This window comes from Perissodus microlepis, chromosome 3 (assembly GCF_051167445.1).
Source record: "Perissodus microlepis isolate ML-2025 ecotype Zambia chromosome 3, ASM5116744v1, whole genome shotgun sequence".
NCBI classification, from domain to species: Eukaryota; Metazoa; Chordata; class Actinopteri; order Cichliformes; family Cichlidae; genus Perissodus; species Perissodus microlepis.
Genome location: NC_140463.1, coordinates 1,620,009 through 1,639,082, shown reverse-complemented (window position 1 = coordinate 1,639,082; position 19,074 = coordinate 1,620,009). Strand labels below are relative to the sequence as shown.

The window sequence follows — 19,074 nt, the reverse complement described above, 5'->3', positions numbered from 1 at the left end:
GCAGATTTCTCCTGTATTGGTTTCCCTCCCTTGGCTTCCTGTTAAATCCAGAATTGAATTCAAAATCCTACTCCTCACATACAAGGTCTTAAATAATCAGGCCCCATCTTAATGACCTTGTAGTACCATATCACCCTATTAGAGCACTTCGCTCTCACACTGCAGGCCTACTTGTTATTCCTAGAGTATTTAAAAGTAGAATGGGAGGCAGAGCCTTCAGTTTTCAGGCCCCTCTTCTGTGGAATCAGCTTCCAGTGTGGATTCAGACACTATCTCTACTTTTAAGATTAGGCTTCAAACTTTCCTTTTTGCTAAAGCATATAGTTAGGGCTGGATGAGGTGACCCTGAATCCTCCCTTAGTTATGCTTTAATAGGTGTAGGCTGCAGGGAGATTCCCATGATGCACTGGCTGTTTCTTGTTCACACACTATGCGTTAATGGACCTCTCTGCATTGAATCATACTTGTTATTAATCTTTAGCTTGTTTCCACAGCATGTCTTTATCCTGTCTTCCTTGCCCCGCTCCTCCCTGAGCCTGGTTCTGCCGGAGGTTTCTTCCTGTTAAAAGGGAGTTTTTCCTTCCCACTGTCTCCAAAGTGCTTGCTCATAGGGGGTTATATGATTGTTGGGTTTTTCTCTGTATGTATTATTGTAGGGTCCACCTTACAATATAAAGTGCCTTGAGGTGACTGTTGTTGTGATTTGGCGCTCTATAAAGAAAATTCCGTTCAATATGAACCATCCTCACATGTCATCTAAAGCTTTGTAAACATCAAGCGATCTAGTGAACTAAAGAGACTATTAAACCAACCAGGTGTTTATTCAATAGAGCTCGGACTTTAGTCGTACTACAGAGCTGAGGCTACAGAGAAACCAGAGCTCTGATTAGTCACATCAGGCTTAATGTGTTACGGCCTCATCAGCATTTCCTGAGACCGACTAATGAATTCTTACCTTCTGATGAAAGTGATGAAGCTGCCTGGGCTGAAGAACTTCCTGTTGGAGGAAAGTTCACCTTGAGTAAGAAATTGGTCTTCAAAAAAATGTAACTATGATATATGTACTCAATTATTTGAGAAGGAAAGACAAAATAAAAAGTCAGACTAAAACACTTAAATACATTTATCAAATAAGTAATGGCAATATCAGATCCAAGATGGCACTGCAAATGTATGCCCTGGTACTTCAGTGCGCTACATCTGTCTTGTTTTTATGCATAATTTGTGTGTCTGGACACTCTTCTGGATATTATTACACCAGTGAAGAGCTTCTGTATTTGTCGCATCTGCGATGGATTTACTACAGATTTTGGACACAATGAGAGCTGCTTCTAACAGCTTGGATAAGTTTATGGACACTTTCACCCCCTATATCCAATCCTGCAGGGACAGCATTGTGCCATCATGCACCAGGGTGAATTATAATAATGAGAAACCCTGGTTTACTCCTAAACTCAAAAAGCTGTGGCTAGAAAAGAGAAAGGCGTTCAGGTGAGGAGTCAGGGACTGCTACAGAGAGGCCAAGTACAGGTTCAGTAAAGAAGTGGACATTGCTAAACATCAGCACTGTGAGAAGATGCAGCAGCGGATCTCGGAGAGGGACTCGGCCTCTGTGTGGAAACGTTTTAGGAAGATCACTAAGTACAAGCCTAAGACCCCCCACTGCTGAGAAGATACAGCAGCGGATCTCGGAGAATGACTCGGGCTCTGTGTGGAAACGTTTTAGGAAGATCACTAACTACAAGCCTAAGACCCCCCACTCCACTGATGACTTGCTCTTGGCCTACACCCTCAATGACTTTTACTGCCGTTTTGAACAGCCCCAAAAATAGAGAAACCTTGGACACTCATCTCCCCACCCCTTCCCCCACCACAGAGCCATCACCACCACCAAAGACTTCAGCCACAACACTCACCTCCTCAACCCACACCTATTAGGATCTGACACCACCTTCTCCCACTACAACTCTTCATATTCATGAAGCAGATGTGAGGAAACAATTTAAGAGCCTGAATGCTCGGAAAGCTCCTGGCCCAGACGGTGTGTCTCCTGCCACCCTCAGACACTGTGCAAATGAGCTCGGGCTCTACATGGCCCGAGCTCATTTGGCTCTACACGTCATTCAGCAGCATCTGGACTCCCCGGGAACCTACGCCAGGATCATTTTTGTGGACTTCAGCTCTGCCTTCAACACCATCCTTCCAGACCATCTCCAAGGCAAGCTTTCCCAGATGAATGTGCCTGATCCCATCTGTTGGTGTTTCACTGACTTCCTGACAGACAGGAAGCAGCACGTTAGGCTGGGGAAGAATGTCTTGGACTCCCAGAGCATCAATGCCGGCTCCCCTCAGGGCTGTGTTCTTTCTCCTCTGCTCTTCTCCCTGTACACCAACTGCTGTACCTCCAACCACCAATCTGTCAAGCTAATTAAATTTGCAGATGAGACCACCGTTATCGGACTCATCTTGGACGGGCATGAGTCTGCCTACAGGATGGAGGTTGAACGTCTGGTGTCCTGGTGCAGCCACAACAACCTGGTGCTGAATGCCTAGAAGATAGCCGAGATTATTGTGGACTTCAGGAAGCACACAGCCCCCCCCCATAATGCTGACTGACACCCTCATCACCACTGTGGACTCATTCCGCTTCCGGGGTACCATCATAACCCAGGACCTCAAGTGGGAGCCCACCATCACCTCCGTCATAAAGAAGGCCCAGGAGAGGATGCACTTCCTGAGGCAGCTGAAGAAATGAAACCTGGAGACAGGGACGATGATGCAATTCTACACTGCAATCATAGAGTCCATCCTCACCTCCTCCATCCCCATGTGCTAGGCTGGAGCCACCATCAGGGACAAACAGAGACTGCAGTGTGTTGTGCTCTCTGCTGAGAAGGTGATTGGCTGCAGACTCCCATCTCTGCAGGACCTGTACACCACCAGGACACTGGGGCGTGCTGCTTGGATCACAGCTGACCCTTCTCACCCTGGACACAGTCTATTATTTGACCTGCTCCCCTCAGGCAGGAGGTTCCAGTCCATTCAGACCAGAACCTCTCGCCACAAGAACAGTTTCTTCCCATCTGCTGTTGGACTCATGAAAAATAACCATAACACTGTTCCCACCACTAACACATGACCCTATACTGTGTTCTCTGCATCTGTTCCATTTTTGCACAGATCATCACCTGCATACATGTATATATCAGTCTGCTCAGCACTTTTTATTTTTAGTTTTATTTTCATTTAAGTGTTTGTCTGACAGTATGTTTTGCACTAAGTGCTGCAGCAATTTCCTAATGTCGTAAACCTGCTCAACATTTGGCAATAAAACCCTTTCTGATTCTGATTGTGTCAGCAGTGTTTAATGTTTACATTTTTCTCTTACTGACCTTCTGTCAGTCTCCCTAAAATCGACCTCGCCACCTCCATCACATGGTCTGAATACACCTGCACCATCACATCTACTGTCTTCAGTCTGTCTGCGTTCTCCAGCTGAGACTTATAGATTTTAGGGAAGTCAGCTCCAGGTTCATACTGCAGGTAAAAGTGGAAAAGCTTCAGCTCCTCTTTTCCCAATTTCTTCAACATTTCCAGGAGCTGCACTGGTGAGGGCTTCTCCATCTTTGATCTGTTAAACATGAAATCATGTGAACAGTCAGTCTCATCACATCTACTTTTTACTAATTTAGTATATTTCACAACAGATTACATGTTTGATCTTGATTATTTAAGATTTACTTAGGATTTTTTTTTCTGGATGGATTCTTCTGTGATGGGAATAACATAACAAACTGCATGATAAAGAATCAATACTAAGACCTGATACAATAAGAACTGACCCCAAAACACCAAAGGATCATTAAAAGAGAATTGTGCGGAACTAAGTGTGACATGTAATTTAAACTCTAACACTGCTGTTAAAATGCAAATGAAATAAAAACTGATGGAACTGATCAAAGTGTCAACAGAATACAAGCTGAGTGTATAAAAAATGTAATATGAAGTATTACATTTAATACAAGCAGAAGACTCCAGAAAAGAATGAACACTCAAATTAGCCTTATCAAGAGTTATACTTGAGCCTGTTTAACATGAAGTTTCTAAATCAGGAACCTGGTACCAAGGAATTTATTATAATAACAGTTACAATATAATTATCTGATGATACATTAACCCTGGTCCTTGGAGATATTCTCAGGTTCGTGTTGAATCTAATGAGCTAGTTCTCCTCTGTCAGAGCAGACAAACACAAGTATAAGCTGAGCTTAAACTTAATAATGGAGCAGTGATGTGAGTGCTGAGCTGTGACATGGAGAAGAGTCATGGACAGTCAGAGATGGTCATCTCACCTCTGAGCTTTGGTCTGGCTCTCATGTTCCCCACACAGAGTGGTTTTAGAGGGAGGGACTCCCTCCTCTCTGTCCTCACACTGATCCATGCTGCTCAATTCACATCAGCTCACACACACTTTCTACCTTCACCTGCAGAGGAAACACAACTTAGGTCATTCCTTGGATTCTCCAGATATTATCACAGATTTGTGAAGGAATATTCAAAGATTGTGACGTTCTTGTAGGCTACCAACCAGTAAGAAAAGGGGCAAAACTTACTAAACTCGTTTCCAAATATCTCGTTCCAAACGAGCAGTTTGGACAAAGACAGACACCAGTTTGTCAACTTGCATTTGAGCTGATCATTAAAAAGCTGACAACTGCTCCAGTCCTGAGATTCGCAAAATGGCCTGTATTTGTATCGCGCTTTACTTAGTCCCTAAGGACCCCAAAGTGCTTTACACTACATTCAATCATCTACCCATTCACACACTGGTGATGGCAAGCTACATTGTAGCCACGGCTGCCCTGGGGCGGACTGACATAGGCAAGGCTGAGTAAATACCGTACTGGAAAGAAGAACCAGAAAGCAGATGGTTTGTTAGGAAGACCACATGGAGAGTTGGGAAATGACAGAGATTCCCAAGATGAAACTTTAGGGATTCAGCAGTTTACCTCGCATCACTTGGCTCCTATGGATGTCATTAAGGCGACTTGTCAGTATCATGCTTTGGTACAGAGCGAATCACCACTCTCTCCCTGTTTCATAGAGTCGCTTGCAGTCCATCCAGATGCTGTTCCATCTGCCTTTGGGGAAGATGAGGAATACCTCAATAATTTATCCACACTTCCAAAGTACAGCGACACTGAGTTGGCTGAACTTCAACAAACAGACCCTGGATATAGTAGGTTGGCAATAAATGATTCAACCTTGCTTGAATCAGGGAAGTTTGTCTCTGGGAAGTCAGAGTTGCCGGAACTTCTTTTGATGCTAAAAGAAATGACACGTTTTGAACTGAAAAATAACCTGCTATACAGGAGTGATAACAAAATTGTGTATTAGCTAGTCCTTCCCTATGTGTTAAGTTCATCTGTACTCAGTACCCTTCACGATGAGATGGATCGCATGGGAATGGAACGCACTCTTGAGTTGGCCAGAGCTAGGTTTTATTGGCCAAAAATATTGTCTGATGTTGAAACCAAAGTCAAAACCTGTTCAAGATGTGTAAAAAGGAAAAGCCAACCAGAAAAAGCTGCAACCCTTGTTAGTACCAAAACTAGAAGGCTATGGAGTTGGCCTGCATGGAATTTCTGTTCCTGGAACCAGATAGTCATTATATAAAATACATCCTGGTTATTACAGACCACTTCACTAAGTACTGTTGCCATTCCCACAAAAGATCAAAAGGCCACAACTGTTGCTAGATGTCTGTGGGAGCAGTTCTTTATTCATTACGGTTTCCCAGAGCGTCTTCACAGTGATCAAGGTCGTGAATTTGAATCACAGATCATCTTATTGGGTATAAAGAAAATCAGAACAACTCCGTACCATCCCAAAGGAAACCCAGTAGAGAGCTTTAACCGCACGCTAGTTGGTATGAGAAGTACCATAAAAGCAAAAGAAAAGACAAAGTACGTCAAACCTCTCACTCATGCTTACAACTGCACAAAGAACGAGGTCACTGGGTTTTCACCAGTGTTGGGTAAGTTACTTTAAAAAAGTAATTAATTACTAATTACTAATTACTTAGTCAATATTGTATTTAAAATACTTATCTAATTGCTGTGTCAGAAAAGTAACTTAATTACTACATAAGTATTTAACTAAATACTTCTTAAAATTCATATAAACCTTGAATGGACAAAGCGGCAGAGTTTACTTCTACGTTTAGAAGATAAATTATTGAAATTAAATAATGATATTCAGCGAGTTTAATTATTTTACAATGTAACGCAAGTACATTGTAAGTAACTGTAATTAAAATACCTAAAAATACTTTTGAAACGGTGCCGGTGCTTAAACGGTGCTCAAACCGGTGCTTAACCCTTTAAGACACTGTAACAAAAAAATAATTTCCCCCAGGGATTAATAAAGTATTCTGATTCTAATTCTGATTCTGAAGACCTACCATAGAACCAAGTCCGCCAGAGCTTATATTATATTTTTACATGCTGTGGAACCATTTTTGGGAGCATTTCAAGTTGCTATACATCAATACAACCATTATAGCCCAAACTTTAATAATATGTCTGCATTAGGTGCATAGTAATTACATAAATTGCAAAAAAGTGCAATAAACTACAAAAAAATTGAAAATCGTTTTTGTTTTTTTAACATATATTTCTAGTTAGAGAAATTTAAGAGGCTTATCCCTCAAAACTGTAAATACAAAAAAGTTGCACAAACTAGTTTCCCACCACAGGAAATTTATTTTGAGTGTCTTCATAGTTTTATTTTTGAAATACACCAATTTTCATATACTGCAGGAAAAACGAAAATAAATATTATAATGCAAATTTGCAAAATAACAGCATATGCATCAAAATAAACTATTTCCAGCAGTGCAATATGAGTCCTAAGCATCCCAGAAACGACACAGAAAGTCATAAACTCAAACATAACTTTTAAAAACACAAGTATAGGCTCATAAGGCCCCGATCGTAAAAAACTACATTTCCGCAAAATGACGTCACTTCCGGTTTCGGGCAGCTCATGGCGGACATGCGACAGTTCACGCTGATGGACGTAGGAAGTGTTACAAACAGCTGATCGGATCGGCAAAGCCTGTTTCTGGAATATTATGTTTTTGTTGCTGCAAGTGCTTTTTATGCAGTTTTTGCAAAGCTATATGTGGAAGGAAACTGTGACCTAGGACAAGCTGATGGCATAAGATGTAAGTACAACTCCTCCGGTTTCATATGCAAAAAAAATTATTGCGCTAGCTTACGTGGTTGCAGTGCTACCGGGATTTAAAAATAGTTACGCAAAATGGAGCGTGTCCACTCCGACCGGCTTTAAAGGGTTAAAGAATGGAGAACACAAAATTGGTCCAAAAACCTCTCATGTTCAGCTGTTTTTTTGTAAAAAGATAACAATGTTAGCCTTTTCTGCAGCTATGGGGCATATATGGGGCATATATGGTATCACTCTTGGCTGGAAGCAGTGCTTAAACAATGGAAAAAACACAAACTTTGTCCAAAAACCTCTCATGTTTAGCTGTTTTCCACTTTTTCTTTGGTCATTTTAGCCTTTTTGGCCAGGGTGAACGGAGTATCTGCCATCAAACAAGAAGACAGCCGCATGTAGCTATGATGATGTTTGCTAGTTCACCTTACATGCATTAATGTAATAACGTGGTTAGCCTACTCAACGTAAATTACACACGAACAACATTAAGCTACTGACCCAGAGAAGAACGGCTGCTGCTGCTGCCATCATCCGTCATCATTTCTGCTACACTGGCAGGGCTAGGGGCCAGGACTCTCCTCTTCGGGTTTTTGGGGGATGTTGCTAACTCCGGATCCGATAACAGGCAACCCACCCGCAGTAGATGTGCTCGGTGTGAGGTCTCGCAGCAAGCTATCAAATACGGTGCATTTCTCGGCTTTAAAAAAAAACGCTATGCGTTGCCAGGTGTTTCATCGGATTTGAGGTGTTACCTCCTTTGACAGTATCACAGTATCAGCTTACAGCACTTGTTGCAGGCTGCTGAGTTTGCATATTTTGCTGTAAAGTACAGCCAGACTTTTGACCGCTTCGTCTTGGGCATTTTCAATCTGTAGCTCTGCTCTAAAAGAACGTACGTACCTGGCCCCGCCTACTATCCTCGGAAACGTAAAATGATTGGCTAGAATCTAAAGTGTATCACAGCTCAGGAAAAAAAAAGAACCGAAATAAAGCACCGAAATGTGCGCTGCTTTTCGGTCTGGTTACTACCGTTTATGTCAGAACCGGTGCCATCATGGCACCGGATACCGGTACCCATCCCTAGTAATTAGTTACTCTACTTTTTCAGTGGAAAAGTAATTTAACACCCAACACTGGTTTTCACCCTATGAGCTCATTAGTGATGGGTCGTTCGCGAACGAAATGGCTCTTAGAGCCGGCTCTTTGAAGTGAACGACGCGAGCCGGCTCCTTATAGCGAGCCATCACGTGGGGTTTTTTTTTTTCTTTCTCTCACCCTCTCTCTCTCGCACTTTTTTCCCGCTTCACTCTGCACGTGAGCCTTGTGCTTTAGGGCGGTAGTTACACTCAGTAGCACAGGAACAGAGCAGGAGGGAGAGAGAGAGAGAGAGAGAGCCAGGGACAACAACGTCACATTACAAAGGTATAGTAATCATCCACAACTATTTTCAGTTGCTGATGATAAAGGATTCAGAAAGTTTATTCATGCAGGCCCATATGACAGAGAATATGCATCTTCTGTTTGTTTTCATATTTTAATTTATATTTAATTGTGTTGTGGTTTGCAGCATTTTGTGTTGTTTCATTTTAAATTTGTTTAAAAGGAAAAAGCTGAAAATTGAAATAGTTAAAAGTTGAAATGTGAATAGTTGATTTTTGTATTATATGATTTATTTATTACATTTTATGTGGAGTGAATAAATAAAAGTATGTTTACGGTGGCCCCTACAGACAAAGCACATACAAACTTCAAATCACGTACGAACTCTGAAGCACGTACAAACTCCAAAACACGTACAAACTCCAAAACACGTAAAAACTCCAAAACACGTAAAAACACGTACAAACTCCGAACCACGTAAAAACTCAGAAGCACATAAAAACTCAAAACACGTACAAAAGACAACAGAAGTGCTCCAGGATGCTGGGCGCAGTGTTGAGCTTTTGTTACCTAGTGGCTACACAAGCCAGCAAGTACCAACGACCGGATTTGGTGTGTGGTAGTAACAGGTAAATGAACATTTTTTTAAAATTATTTGAATATATATGAGTGCTTGTGTATAAATACACAAACAATACACATATGCTTTCAATTGTGTAATTTAAGTGATCTAGTAGCTCTGCTTTGGAAGTTCAGTTCATGCTAGAAATGTGTTTTGGAGTTTGTACGTGTTTTGTCTCTAGGGGCCACCGCATATATTTATATATAAACATATATAAATAAAACCACTTTTTTTTACGTTAGTAATTCCTTTTGTGCATAATTTTATATTATTGTTAACAATAAATTAATTAAAGCAACAAAACAACCTGAAGAACCGGTTCGGAGCCGAAAGAGCCAGCTCTTTTTAGTGAGCCGAACCGAAAGAGCCGGATCTCTAAAAAGAGCCGGAAATCCCATCACTAGAGCTCATGTTTGGGCGACAACCCCGGTTGCCCATTCACATCGCCTTTGGCTTACCAATCAAAGAAGTCTTGTTCACTTCACACTCGCAATATGTTAAAAAACCTCAAGTCATACTTGACAGAGAGTTACCAATTAGCCATGAGGAATGCAAAAAAAAAGCTGAAAAAAACAAATGCAGGTTTGACATGCGAGTGAGAGAGTCTAATCTGGAGGTAGGAGATAGAGTTCTGATTCCAAATCTCCCCTTTTGTGCAACAGTCACTGATCAGTGGGAATCCAATGTATATATTGTCCAAAAGAGAGCAGGAGATCTACCGGTTTACAGTGTGCCCTGAGGGTAAGAATGGCCTGTGCACACCTGGACCTGTTACTCCCTTCTCTGTAGAGGAGGAAATGCCCACAAAACTAATGCCAACTGCTAAGCGCAGAACAACACACTCTTCCTCTCAGCCAGATGAACGAGTTTCATTCTCAGATGAAGATGGTGATGACAGTCCAGGATTTTACCCCTTGAATGTTGTTGCGACAGAAACAAGAATCATGAGCCTTTTAATGTAACTCTAAGTGGAAATATCAAACCAACAGGAAGTGAGACATGTATTGAAACAATACCTTTACCAGAAACAGGGAACATACCAGACATGGAATCTGTACATGTACCTGAGGAAGACAATGGACCCCCAACCGGAAACTCACCCATTGAACTAAACAGTTCTGAACCTCTAGGAGAACAAACAATGGGAACAGAACCTGAAATGGGTGGTGTTGAGGTCAACAACCTGGTTGATGAAATGGAGAAAGGAAACAATATCTCTGAGTCCCTAAGATTGAAACCGACCCAGAAAGAAAAGGCTAAACAACCACAAGGGAACAAGAACAGTCACAAGCTCTAAGCAGTACAGGTCGAGTATACTGATGATATACTGTAAGAAAAGTGACCGTCATAAAACCACCCAACCCCTGAAAACAAACCGGATGATACTGCTAGTGACCATGGCAATGAGTCTTTATGTAGGTCTGAACGTTTAAGGAGACCACCAGTGAGGTTCGCTTACCCTGAACTAGGTAGTCCATTAAATGCTTTTGCTCAGACTACAGGGAGTGCAGAATTATTAGGCAAGTTGTATTTTTGAGGAATAATTTTATTATTGAACAACAACCATGTTCTCAATGAACCAAAAAAACTCATTAATATCAAAGCTGAATGTTTTTGGAAGTAGTTGATTTAAATGGCTAAATGACTTCCTCAACATGTCTTGAAGTTCTCCAGAGGCCTGGTAATGAACTAATGATTTGATTCAGGTGTGTTATGTGTGTGTATTGCAACTATGTTTGTTAGGAAGAAGTTACAATTTAATCTGTTAACTGAGAGTACCACACATTTTCAGGATGTAAACAACTGCAAATTGCAGGTGTTGTTTAATTGTTGAATTTATGATTTATTTGTAACAGAAAACAAAAAATGAATCTTTATTATATGAAAATGAAGTGATAGATCAGAGACTATAAAACTGTTTCTAAATACAGGTCTGGTCTTTTAGTGAGCTATGAACTCCATGAGAAAAGACCAGTGATTCCAATTGATTGCGAGCCTGCCAGTGTGATCGCCTGGATCCAGATCTGCATAACCAGTCAGACGGCCAAGGATTTGTTAGGTTTCTGGTAGGATTCATCCCAACTGACAACAGTGAACAGACAAAAAGAGTGCACTCCAGACTGTAAACATGCCAGGCATGAAGTTTCTCTATCCTTTTGAGTTGCTGACTGACAGATTATTACAGATCATTTCCTCACTTGATCTGTGCTTCGACTTGACTGATTGTTGGGGTTATGTTTTATTATTGTCATTTGTATTTAGACACATATAATCATTTATGCTTAGAAGTATATAGTTGTTTGTAGATTGAAAGAATGTCTCATCCTAAGAGATCTGTAGCAAACCCCCCCCACACACACACACGCCTATACGTACACACGGACAAGCTACTCTTTGTTCACATGTATGCCTGTGTAAAACGTCATATGTTAATGAACTTATGCATATTCATGTAACCTTAATAAAGAACAGTGTTACGAGGGAGCAGACGAGAGCAACTGGGGTCAAGTGAAGGAACGGCACTCGTCACAGTTGTTTCCTTTGTGCACGAGATCAAAGAGCTCTGCTTGGTGTCCAATGCTTTTTGCTGTTGTAATAGAATTGTCTCGTTCCAGCAAGGGGTTTGTGCTAGACCAGGGGTCGGCAACCTGCGGCTCCGGAGCCGCATGCAGCTCTTTTGTCCTTATACTGCGGCTCCGGGTGGTTTGGGAAAATAAATTAGAAGTATTTAGCTGAAGTGTGTTTTATTTATGTTAGTTCTTTTTTAACTTGTAGTTCTACATTGGAAGATTATTGTGATATTGAAATATAAAAATAAAATTATATTTTATTAATTTTCAGCGTTCAAAATAAGCGTCACACTCGCGGAAACCGGTATACCCGCCGAAACACCGTGCATTTATTGAGACTTTCAAACCCAGGTAGGCCAATTATGGATCTTCGGATCCACATTATGTCAGCAGCTGTTCTCCACCGTGTACTATGTTAAAAACAAACACCGCTCACGCCTCACCGATGACAACTTACAGTCCTGCGTAAAGATGAAAGTGACTTGGTACAGCCCTGATTTGCAGAGGTTCAGGAGCAGAAGTCCCATTGTAAACATATCACGGCAGACCCGACGATGTTTGCATGAACACGCTTTTCACACTGTACGCATACAGCCGGCTGTAGCTTTTCAGCTCACAGCCCGACAACACAACAGCAGAGAAAGCACAGACTTTAAGGCAGCGAGGCGTGATTGGGGGTGCCGCTCAGGCGTGTCTGACTCCCATGCAGCGGCACTGCAGACCACGCCCCACCACATACATCAACCAGGTAAAATAAATACTTATGCAGAATTTTGCAAATATTTATTTTTAATTTTTTTCCAATTATTTTTTAAAATTCAGGTCAAGGCTCCAAAAGCCCAAATGAGATATAAGGGTGGCGGCTCACAACAGTTTTTGTTTGGTACATGGATCATTTTAGTTCAGCTTTTAAATTCATTTAAGAGACCTTCAACTGGGTGTATCTCCTTTTTGTTATATTCCTTTATGAGTTAAAAATGTGTTCATTACATAAATAAAATGTAATTTTCTCTGTAGCACTTCATGGATTTCATGGATTTTTACTGCCTAAACACACCGCCCCATCCCTCTGCAGCTGAGCCATAAACCACACACTGATTAAAAAATATATTAATATTTCCCGACCTCATAGAAGTTACTGCAGCAAATCTCTGAATCATAACAAAGACATCATTTAAGAGGAGCTCATTGTGAAGCTATCAGGAAGCTCAAACCAGGTATGAAAGGAAATACGTGGAACATGCTAACAAGCAGAGCCAAATCCAACCACAGTGCACTCCACAGTTACAGTCTGTAGTAGTATCATCTATCAAAACACCTCAAATGATTTCTGAATGTACAAAGACTGTTGCTCATAGTGAATCACAACATCAACATGACAGAAAGTGAAGCGCTGCGTTCAGTGACCGACTATAATGCACTGCTGCCTCTCTAATAAAATGGTTTGAACCAACTTAAACTGCTGTTTCTCCAAAAATGTGTAAAATCTTTACAGCTAATTTTAAAAGCTGGCAGCAAATTTGCCAGTAAGGAAGCAGTTCAGGTGAACTGAGCCTTTTCATATTTGAAACTGAATGAGTAAGCTCATTAGTATTCAGAAAGTTGTTTAAGTTCAGATACTAACATCTTCGAAATCACTGTTTCATATGATTACATATAGAAAACAATACATAAAACTAGAGCGTGTGATCATCTCATAGTCAGCAGTGCTCGAAGCTTCCACAATAAAAGTCTTGTTCTCAGATTTAAAAATGTTTTTAATAAAATATAAAAATAAAAACTCTTCATTAATAACATAGCTGGGTCTGGTTCACTGTCATGTTCAGCACAGAAAAATGGAAGCAATACTTTGGTTTGTAAAGAAAAAGAAAAATATGTAAATAAAGCAGACGTGCTTCGAGACCAGAGAAGAAAAGCAACTTTTTGTGCTTTAAGTTACAAAACCAGGTCAAACCTTTGAAAACAAATTGTTTCTAATATTTCATTAAAACATGAGTTCAAAAACAGCTCTGTTGATTCCAGAATTATACTCACACACACTAACAGATGGATGAACTTTAACACTCGGCCTCGTTGGTCCAGCTTTGAGTCCGTTACCGTGAACTATGGAGCGGCAGATTTGTGCTGAACTAAGCTGCACACAGCTGATGTTAGCCAGGAAACAGTATTATCACACTGAGATAATAACTGACACCAAGTTCAGGAAAGAGAAGTGAAACATTAATAAGGAAACAAACAGTCTGAGAGGCGTTTTTGCAAAAGTTCAGAATCCGCAAAATCAGGAACTGGTCCATTAGGAGAGGATTTCTATTTCATTTTTAGAAATATCTAATATATATATATATATGTTAGAGACTTTTTAGAAACCAGAATCATTGTCCTGCTATTGAGCGTGAGTTTACATTATTGAAGAGCAGGAAGACTCTCAGCAGTTTTTTAAGCCCAAAAAATATACTAAGGGGCACATCGACATTTAAGTTGTTTACTGACTAACAGGAGAAAAAATTCTGCCTTAAAAGTTGCACATAGTTCAACACAAGGAGCATGAAAAGAGTTTTTCCCCTTTCAAGACAAACCAAGTGTAAAGGTGTGTGTTGGTGCTGACATGAGAAACAAGCTCACAATCAGTGTTTCTGTTCCTCTATCACAACAGGCAGAAGACTGGAGGGTCAAATTTCATGCAGTTTGCAGTAAACTGTGTGTCACAGACTGTAGTTCACATTTGTGTGACTCCTTTAAATCTTCTCCTCCTGAAGCCTTGTCAGTAAATCCAACAGCTTTTTACCATCTAAGAAATCTTTGTGCTGCTGCAGACGTCAGTAAATCTGAGCATAAATGTTCCTTTCTCTTTAAAAGTCAAACCTTATGTTTCACAGGCTGTTCTCCTTTAAATGACCTGCAGAAATCAAAAGGGGTAGAACATGTGCTGAATTAAGATACACAGTGTGATGCACGTGAGTCGTACAAGCTCCTGTATGCCACTTACGCCGCCTTCAGACATCAGCAGCATTGGGTTTCCTGTCTGATGGCAGTGTAGTAGCTGAGGAAGGCCGAGGTTCACGCGTAGCCGCCGCTCCTCTATCAGACTCCCCAGTTCAAGGCTGCTGGGAGCACTGGTTTGATACCAGTCTGTTCTCTGATTTCATGGAGAGGAGCCACATCCTTCCTTTGTAGCCAGTCCTAGCCTGTTTGGCGCCCTGGGCAAACACTCCCTCTGCCCCCCCCCCCCCCCCCCCCCCCCACACACACACACACACACACACACACATACACAAAACATTAAGGATTGTACATTAACATAAAGCTGTTGTGCACACACACATATGAAGAGCGAGAGAGTATGCATTGTATGCAAACAGCTATCCAAACAGCCATCATAATTTGTCATACAATGAGAACAGAACAAATCAACAATTAACAATGACTAATTAATATTAAAATCTGTAACATAATGTATTGTTTGGAGTTTAGTCTGTTACTGTTACTATTTTTACCATTTCTTCTTAGAGCAGCTGTAATTCACATAATTTCCTTAGGGATTAATAAAGTATTCTGATTCTGATTGGTTCAGGATGACCTGCCATCATCCAATCACACATCTGCTTACCTGCATCTTTTGCTCGTTTCTCCTCCTCTTCTTTTCTCTTTTTTCTAAACTGAGCACCTGATGGCTTTGAACTTTTCTTGTCCATCTTCCATTGGTTTTAATTTTGCACTCCAGTATGAACAATCACCCCCCAACCCGAGGATCACCACAACATAACCTAACACACCTACACCTTAGTTCACAGATTCACTTTGTCTAGGGTGCATTTCTGAGATTTCACACAACCCAGGATTCAGATCATGAATACATAATGGGCTTGGATTTACAACATTATGAATGAAATGTGCTCTATTTGGAAGCAGCAGGCCCCCTCCCCTTTCGACGGGTTGTGTGTGAGACTTTAAATCATCAAACTGTAAATTATAAATTATCATTGATCCCTTTACCCCGAGTCCTAAAGTGTATATTTATTTTCTTACTCTTCTTATATTTATTGTTTGTTTACTTGCACTGCTGTAACTGGAGCCTCGTCGTCTCGTCTCTCTATATGCTGGACTGTATGTAGCGGAGATGACAATGAAGTTTACTTTGACTTCAATCTGCGTCTAACACGCATCTATACCAAATATTCATTTATAATGTCTGATCACCGTTTCCTGATGTCCCTGTGAATATAAACACACGGAGCTCGGACCGCATTCAGTGGGTTTAGTCTGATTCCCGGAGTCTGATCACAGAAAGAAAGAAAAATGGCGGACACACTCGGCCTCGTTGGAAAACGTTACACACTGGCTGTATCCCAGTTCAGGGTCTGCAGCCTTAAAGGCCGCATTTTAAGGCCAATTACGTCACCGCGACGCGACGAAGGCTGTCCCAATTCGAAGGCTGCTCGAAATGCGGCCTCAAATGCGTCCTTCATTTCCCTGAATTTCAAGGACGTGGCGGTGTAGACTTCGTGGCCCAACATATCCCAGAATGCATAGCGCGGCGGTGGGTATGGATAATTTTGCCGAAAAAAAACGGCGGATGAGGGGCGCCCGAAGAGTAAACTTTAAGTAAGTACTGAATATTATGTCACTTATTTATGTGCAAATGTTTAATAACGAAGAACATTAAAACATTACTGTTGGCCACATGTCGGCAAAGTTATGTGACATTAGTGACGTTTGTACTAACTTGGTTTTAAAGCCTTTACTTTAAAATATACGCCGTTCAATAGCTGAGCTTAATCTTACAGAGAATGATCAAAGCTCATGTAGAAACAAACAAACAAATGAACAAAATGTGCTCCTTCATTTCTGTCAAACAAAGCTGTATGAAACGTTTCCAGCTGTTAGTATCATGGTTGCTAGGCAACCTGGGCAGCGCGACGGAGGCTAGACCGTCCCATTTCACAAGCCTCGCACTTCCGGCCTTAGCGGTCTTTAAGTACGCGGTCCTTGAGGATCGTTGAGGCTGCGTACTTTAAGGCTGCAGACCCTGAATTGGGATACAGCCACTGACTTTAATGGAGAGACCGGAAATAGCAACACACAGTTTGTTGTGTGAAGAAATCAAACATGAGCTGAACAAACAGTAAAGTTCCTAAAGACAAACTGTTAAAGGAGTAAACAAAGCAAACTTACAGTTTCTTCACACACCTACAACAAGCTCCACTCCACGAAGTTGAAGGAACAGGAAACCCAAAGAGGCGTTTTAGAAGCGTCGACAAGTCGTATTGCATTCAAGTAAAACTCGGAAATTCACTGATCTTCAACCAAGTCCTTGTTTGAAGATGTATTTCTGCTCGTTTTCCTGTTTGAAACACAAACATGTGTTGTTTTTTGTTTTGTTGTTCTTCTTCAAGCAGCGTTTGAACATTTCAGCCATAAACTGATGTTTCTTCAAAGCTCATTTCAACCTGTTGAAGTCATGAATGAAAGTGCAGACTGAGAGTGGATCACATGATGTTTAAGGTGTGTCATGTGACATGTTCAGTATTGTCACACGTGTCTAGATTGTCCCTGATATCATAACTGCTCAAACACTGATGATTATATTTGAAGAAATATTACTGATGGCAGCAAAGTTTGAATGGAGCTCTCTGTCTGTGCTGATTTGTCGCCCTCTGGAGGTCAAAACACAAAGTGCATGATGTCACTGTAACCACCACAGTGACAGGAAGTGTTTGGAAATGACTGAAACACTGAAATGATGCTAACGGCTGTCGTTAGGCTCACTGACAGCAGTGCTGATGTGTTCATGTCAAACACTGGCTCAGGTCAGACTCCTTCATCCTTTTCCACAGCCACACAACGACATGTTTAAGGACCAGTGGACTTTCCAGCATCACATCTGTTAGCTGGGTGTCTTAAATGAAAGAATAGATGTGGATCTGTGTCAGAGAGCAGCTTCTTCCTGTGACTCTCACTGATGCTGCCCTCACATCTGATCTGTTTTCCTGTTGGAAGCAAACGGGCCACCATCTGGCATGTCGGGTAGTCTGTGTTACATCCTTCGTGTCATGTCAGGTCAAGTGTTTTCAGGATTGCTGTGCAGTTCATGTTTAAGTTATTCATGTATTACATAGCCTTCTCATGCACTCTGCACAAGGTCCTGTTCACAGTCATTGCCAGTCCTCCTAGTTTTGTCATAGTCATGTCACAGTTCTCTTAGTTTCAGTTCTCCCAGTGTAGCTTCTAGTTTAGGTTAGCCACTGCCCTTGCTGCTTTATGTTGCCCTGTATCAGCCATAATAAAGGCTTGCCTTTTGTTATAGATATTTCTGTCTCTGTCTGCCTCTGTCCATACCTGGGTCCAACACACACCTCTGCACAGTCTGTCTCTGCCGATCATGACACAGTTATCAGCCCCATAACTGTGGCTCAGATTGGCCCTCCTGCACCTGTTAGCAGGCTCAGTAGGTCGTTATCACCAATTCATGAGCCGGACCGCTGTGTCCCAAAAATATTATTTCTCTTATCGACTTGAAACCATTGACATGATCTTTATTTTAAAACAGGTGAGCAGATCCAGTGTATGTCATCAGTGAGCTGGTGAAAAGATGCCAGGACAAGAACATCAGCCTGAACTGTGTGTGTGCTGTCCTCACATATACATGTCAGTATCTTATTTTACTATATGGCACAAGAACAACATTTCCTGTTTATAAAACACTGTTTGGTGTTTATCAGACAAATGCCCACATAGCAAGCAGGTCTGGCCCAGATCAGGTACCAAGCCGGCACTGCTGGCTGACTTCCATAAGACGTATGTCATCCAGATACGGGCCAGGCCGGGCATAGATGACACTGTTTATGTGATTGCATGCCATATCTGGCTTGATTGTGGTTTGGGTTATGTGGCCCAGGCTCATAGAAAACAGGTCTTGGGAGGAGGAAGTCATGTCTTGTCATGTTTGCATAGTAAGCTAACGATTGATAAGACGATGTCAGAGGAATTGGTGCGCAAATGATCGTCACTCACCAATCAGTGCTGACGCTCTCTATACACAGTTCGCGCGATTGCAAAATGAAAGCAAAAACAAGCGCAAATTCAAACGCGATTTCAATATGTCACATATTGACAGTGGCTCACCGATGCCAGTGACATAATTACCCAGCTACACTTCCAAAAGAATGCAAAAGCATTGACATATATTTTTCCTTCCTACGACAGCCTGATAGATTTTGGTAGCCCGACTGGAAAAATTTTGCGAGCCCTGATAAATAAAAT

The 19,074-nt window shown here is 41.4% G+C and overlaps 1 protein-coding gene across 2 annotated transcripts in view; it reads right to left on the bottom strand.

The window, feature by feature from the left end:
* Positions 1 to 17,208, bottom strand: part of LOC146389382 (NACHT, LRR and PYD domains-containing protein 3-like) — a 39,005-nt gene extending 21,797 nt beyond the window's left edge. Inside the window, exons 1-6 of one of the 2 annotated variants that reach the window (XM_084910118.1) lie at positions 16,987 to 17,208; positions 13,849 to 15,028; positions 5,010 to 5,141; positions 4,353 to 4,484; positions 3,393 to 3,631; positions 956 to 997 (exon numbers count right to left, since the gene is read on the bottom strand). In XM_084910118.1, the coding sequence (XP_084766244.1) occupies positions 956 to 997; positions 3,393 to 3,631; positions 4,353 to 4,441 (370 nt within the window). In that variant the 5' untranslated portion in view covers positions 4,442 to 4,484; positions 5,010 to 5,141; positions 13,849 to 15,028; positions 16,987 to 17,208. The remainder of the gene's footprint in view (positions 1 to 955; positions 998 to 3,392; positions 3,632 to 4,352; positions 4,485 to 5,009; positions 5,142 to 13,848; positions 15,029 to 16,986) is intronic. The other variant, XM_084910109.1, reaches the window with a different exon arrangement.
* Positions 17,209 to 19,074: the final 1,866 nt, after the last annotated feature.